Raw genomic sequence first — 5,056 nt, 5'->3', positions numbered from 1 at the left:
ATACTATATTTGTTTCAATAAAAACAATTTTTGAAAAATATATTTCAGGAAAATTTGCCAAACAAAATACTTTGAGCAAAATCAATCAAAAAAAAAACCCAATGTTTCCAAGAAAAGAAAACAATTTATACGTTTTCTAATAGTTTATATAAAATCATTAAAAGAGCTACTTAAAAACACAATACCAATGTTTGAACCTTAATCATGAAGATAAATAACGAAGCCTCATCCAAAGATAAATATATATTTGTTTTTTTTTTTCTCACCCAGATCATGGGTGTTACATAATCTTGTATACCTAGTACAGCTGGAAATGGATTATAAAGCAAAATTTCCAATAAATTAAAATCATAACCCAACTTCCCCCAACTTGTACTGGCTTCATTACCAACAAACTCATCTAAAAAAGGTAGGTAGCATTATATTAGGACTAACAATTCAGTATCAGGCATTTGTTTAAACTCTTTCAATAAAATAAGAAAAATGTGAGGCCAAAGAACTACCACAATAATACCAATCATAACACATTTTGGTTTCTCCAACCTTTGAACACAAATGTGAGGTTGTCACTGGCTAGTACCGCGAGTTTGCATCCTCTTCCTTTCAAACTCCAGCTGGAAAAGAAATTTAACTTAAATAAATGATATAGGAATCGTATTACCAGAAAAAAAATATGAAGGTCCCTTAGAGCTTTTTACCACTTTTCTCACTCGTTCATTGGCTGCAGGAGTTCCTCCACTAACAGACTCGGGGAGATATGGACTGCTCACACGCACCTCATTCATTACAACAATGACAGTCTTGTCCCAGCGAACAGGTAGCCTGATCATATGCATTTATGTTATCGTAAAATGTGTTAAGTTTTCAACATGATTTATACGGAGTAATAAACTAATGAACTTCAAAGAAGCCCATGGAGACAAATTAGTACCTCCAAAATTCAGTCAATAGACAGAGCCAGAGATCAAGAATGAATCTTAAAAATGCTTCTACCTTTTGGTGGGGGAGGAAAGCAGTTAAAAAGCAAATAGCTCCGCTTTCCAGATCATCCTGATATGTCCAAGGATTAAAGAAGAAAAGAAGATACAGATGAACCTATGTCAAATCTTTGAGAGAACAAAAGCAAATGCTTATGTCACAGCCAATGTGTGAGAACTGAGGGCAGTGCCCGCACATGTAACCATAGTGGCAACTGTGCATGCGAGGAAGGCTGGCCGAGTGCTCTGGAAGCCTCCAGGGCACTCTAAATGGTGCGGACAGGCCGGCAGGCTCAGGAAGCCTCCAGACTCCTCTTTTGTGATAGATCCGGTAGAAACTAATCAACGATGTATAGTATGGAACAGGTCCCCACCTTAGTGGACAAGTGGAACTTGGGATGATTAGACAATGAGAACATATTCTATTTCCAACTTCAGCTATGTTCCAAACAAATGAGAGATATTCATTTATTCTTTTCATGGTTCTTCTACCATAGTTAAATTTTTTATGGATGTTTCGGGACAGATTAGGCTAATGTCATAGTTGGGAGACAGAAAGCAACGGAATTTGTTTGTTTTAGGACCAAGACAACAAATAGAGGTATATGCTTTCTGTAGGTCTTTTGGCAGCTACAATGAGAAATAACTGCCATTTTGCAATTGCTTGAATGGCTTTCAGCCAACTTCTAAACAGAATTGGAACCAGCAGGTTTATTCTGGAGGGAGTGTAAGGAAGACCAAACTGCAGCGCACCAATGCTAGTGATGGTATTGGAAGGGTAGAAGATTTTTTAGAAAGCCGCTAGACAACTTTCCCTGCACATCCACAAAATAACATGGCTGATAGCAACATGTAATGCAAATTAACCTGTCTACAAAATTGCTACGTACTGCTTATGCTTATGAAAATGATTAATGTTCAATTTGGATTGGAGACCTCTTGAATCTAAAACAACATGAACAAGATCCTATAGGAAATACTCTATATGTCAAGATGGAGGATTCTGAGATTTCTAGTTAATCTGATCCCACAAATTAGAAGAGTGATTACTGTTGCAATTGCAGATCAGCACTACTTCTTTTTATGCTTTAGGATGTTCATAATCATGAATGGGAAGAGAACAATTATCACTACAGAAATAGAAGAAGGTTCACTCATGGCTTTTGGCTACAGAGATCTACAGAATGTGTGGAAATCTGGGATTCTTTTCCAAGAATCTAAGGATTTGATAGGCTAAATTGAAGGAATCGATAGACTACAATATAGGAGATTGTGTATAGCTGATCGATTCTTTAGGAGAGATTTTAGGTGGGATTTTCTTTCTTATTACAGCTTAATTTTTCATGTATGAAAAGGCTGGCTACTCATGCAGCAAATTTCAGAATATAAAGAAAACTTCCATTTCTTCATTCCAATTCCTCTTAGAATTCTACATGAATTCTTTATCATCTACTTCACCACATGGAAGTATTATAGCTTAGTCTAAGAGGGTCTGGCCAAGAAAAATCTAGAGAATGTATCCTAGCCGTTCACTAAGGGGGTCTGGCTTTTAAATTGAAGGAACCTACCCTCATCTGTAAAATGGTGTAACCCTTGGCTTACTTGTCAAGCACCATTAATACAAGCTTATAGCATTCTCCTACACTCTCTCACAGCATATTAGCTATCATATTTGCACGTGAAGTGTTCGAATTCAGAACTTAGGAATACTAAGGAGTAAGGCATAAGGTGCAGGCCTAAAGTAGCACGATAGCAAAACTAAAGTCCCAGCACATGACACTTGCACAATCCTAGCTCATCTAATTACAGATTCTGACGGTTTTATAATTACCAAAGGTCGATAATTATCAAGGCTTTGGGTTAGTCAATTTCATGAATTATGATTGTGAAAAGATCTCAAAAATATAATGCATCTTAAAAAAACTTGATACAAGCTACCACAGGGCCCTTGCCCGTCTATGTCTATGTTATTTCTTCCTCCTCAACCTTCCTAAATTAGCTAAGATGAATTAAACATTCATAATTTTAGCACCATCTTAATTATTCATCAAGTAGGGGCATCTTAATAATATTCAACGCATTAATAAAAGTTTTTTAAAAAATTCCTCATTTAACATTGTTCATTTTGATGTCAAATAAAATAAAATAAACTCTGCTTAGTTGCAACATATGAATTGTTAAGTCATTGCATTATAACCTATTAGAAGTCATCACACTTAGGGGTACTTAACACTATACTTCTCCTAAGGACATTTATCATTTCTGCAAGTGAATACTATGGCAGATTATCTAACAGTAAGCACAATGTGGTGAGACACAACAAATGCATCTATTATTTTTACCATCCTGCATTAAATATCCTTCATCTATGCTTTTATCCTCACCCGAGAACTGCTCTTCCACGCTCCTGTCCTACAATTTCAACCAAATTTCTGTCTCCCTGCTAATTCTAACCTTTATTTTTAACAGGACAACCCTTACGCACAACAATTAACCAACTTTATGCTTTCAAGAGGTTTATATGCATCCCTTAAAACAATATAGAATCAATTTCCTATCTATATACTTGAGAAAATAACTATAATCTTAACAATCCCTTCAAAATTTCCCCACCTCTTAAGATAGAAAAATAAGAGGAGAAGGAGGAGTAAGAGTAGAAGGAGAAGTGAACATACGTTTTAGACAAAGCATCAAAAAGAGTCTGTGCCTCACTGGTAACTCCAACCCCAAACCTCTCTGAATCGGCCTCAGCTTGCCTGCAAAAAGAAAAAAAAAACCCAACTCAGTGAAATTCTAATAAGACAAAACCTAGATACGAGGAAATCAGTTACCTAATAGCAGAATCTTCTCTTGCTTGAAGGCTAGTAAGGTCTAAAAAACATTTCTTAACATCAAGAGGATCTTCATCTTGGCGCAACAAAGAGAACTCTTTAATGTAATTAGCCTTCAGCAGCCGTATGTTCCTTCTGGGTCCTGATTCCAAACCCTCCTGAAGTACGAGGATGTTGGAGAGGCGGTCGAAACTGATAATTTGACCTTCAAATTCGTCGCCCAAAGTTGTCTTAATTGAAAGGAAGCAACCCACTGCGAATTCCTCACCTTCCATTCCTTATTTAACCTCTGCTCAGTGCACCTTCACCTTGTTATGCTTGATTTATGAACTTTTTCCTTTTTTATTTTAAGACCAAAACAAGTCAACAATGAGATGGGCCGAAACTTTATTGGTTTCATTGCAGTAGGCCTAATTACATTTACTATTATCTCCTTCTTCCCATCTAGTCTAAAATATTTAATAGAAAAATAAAAATAAAAACTTATGCCTCTAGATTTTTTTATATATTTATTTCTCTAAAGGAATAACTTATATTAGACAAAATTTAGACATCATTATAATATTATATATCATCCATTAAAATATCAAAGTATTATCATGCACTCATTTATATTTAATATCTTTTTAACTTAATTTAACTTTAATTAAATTTTAAAAAATAAATTTTTTCTTCTTTTACAATTTTAATTTTTTTAATTTTTTTCCAAAATTTAATATTTTTTATTTTCTTCAACCAATTTTTAAAAATTGTTTTTAGCTTCTAGGCAGTTGATTTTTCTTTTTCCATTTTAAATGGTTTTCTATTTCATATCTTTTAACTTTTAATCGAATAATGAAGTGGTGGCTACAGTTTTCAACTTTCTACTAAGGTTTTTTAGTTTTTTTTCCTTAATTTTAGTGTTTAATTGTTGATCTCATTTTCTTTATTTTCAATTTTTATCTCTTCTTTTAATTTTTAATTATTTATTTTAGGTTTTACAAATTGTTTTTAGCTATAGTTCGGACATAATTATTTTTTCTAAAATTTTAATTATTTTATGTCATTTAATTAAATTTAAATTAAGTTAAAGAAAATGTTATATATAGATAATTGTATAGTACTATTTATATGTCTTTAAAATTTGATGATCTGATACTATTTTATTGATGATTCAAATTTAAAGTTAACCTTATTTTTAATATTTTATTTTAATATCATTTTTTAATATTTTATTTTATTTTTATAGAACACTTACTATATTTCCAT

At 33.2% G+C, this 5,056-nt stretch overlaps 1 protein-coding gene across 1 annotated transcript; it reads right to left on the bottom strand.

Moving 5' to 3' along the window:
- Window positions 1-205: 205 nt before the first annotated feature.
- On the bottom strand, window positions 206-4,145 carry LOC105785500 (uncharacterized). The gene is made up of 4 exons (XM_012611600.2): window positions 3,809-4,145; window positions 3,653-3,733; window positions 699-822; window positions 206-614 (listed from the first exon to the last, which is right to left on the bottom strand). Exons 1-4 carry the CDS (start codon window positions 4,081-4,083, stop codon window positions 567-569), a joined length of 528 nt encoding a protein of 175 aa, XP_012467054.1. The 5' UTR covers window positions 4,084-4,145; the 3' UTR covers window positions 206-566.
- Between the last annotated feature and the right edge of the window lie 911 nt (window positions 4,146-5,056).

This window comes from Gossypium raimondii, chromosome 1 (genome assembly GCF_025698545.1).
Source record: "Gossypium raimondii isolate GPD5lz chromosome 1, ASM2569854v1, whole genome shotgun sequence".
Lineage (NCBI taxonomy): Eukaryota > Viridiplantae > Streptophyta > Magnoliopsida > Malvales > Malvaceae > Gossypium > Gossypium raimondii.
The sequence above is the reverse complement of the archived record's forward strand: the minus strand, read 5'-3'. Positions and strand labels throughout refer to the sequence as shown.

Bases quoted from the DNA above. Each gene is read 5' to 3' on its own strand.
- LOC105785500 (XM_012611600.2), bottom strand. From the start codon at position 4,083: ATGGAAGGTGAGGAATTCGCAGTGGGTTGCTTCCTTTCAATTAAGACA. The intron at 3,734-3,808 runs GTAACTGATTTC...TTCTTTTTGCAG, and splicing joins AGAGAAGATTCTGCTATTAG to GCAAGCTGAGGCCGATTCAG. The intron at 615-698 runs GTAAAAAGCTCT...TTTCTTTTCCAG, and splicing joins ATGAACGAGTGAGAAAAGTG to CTGGAGTTTGAAAGGAAGAG.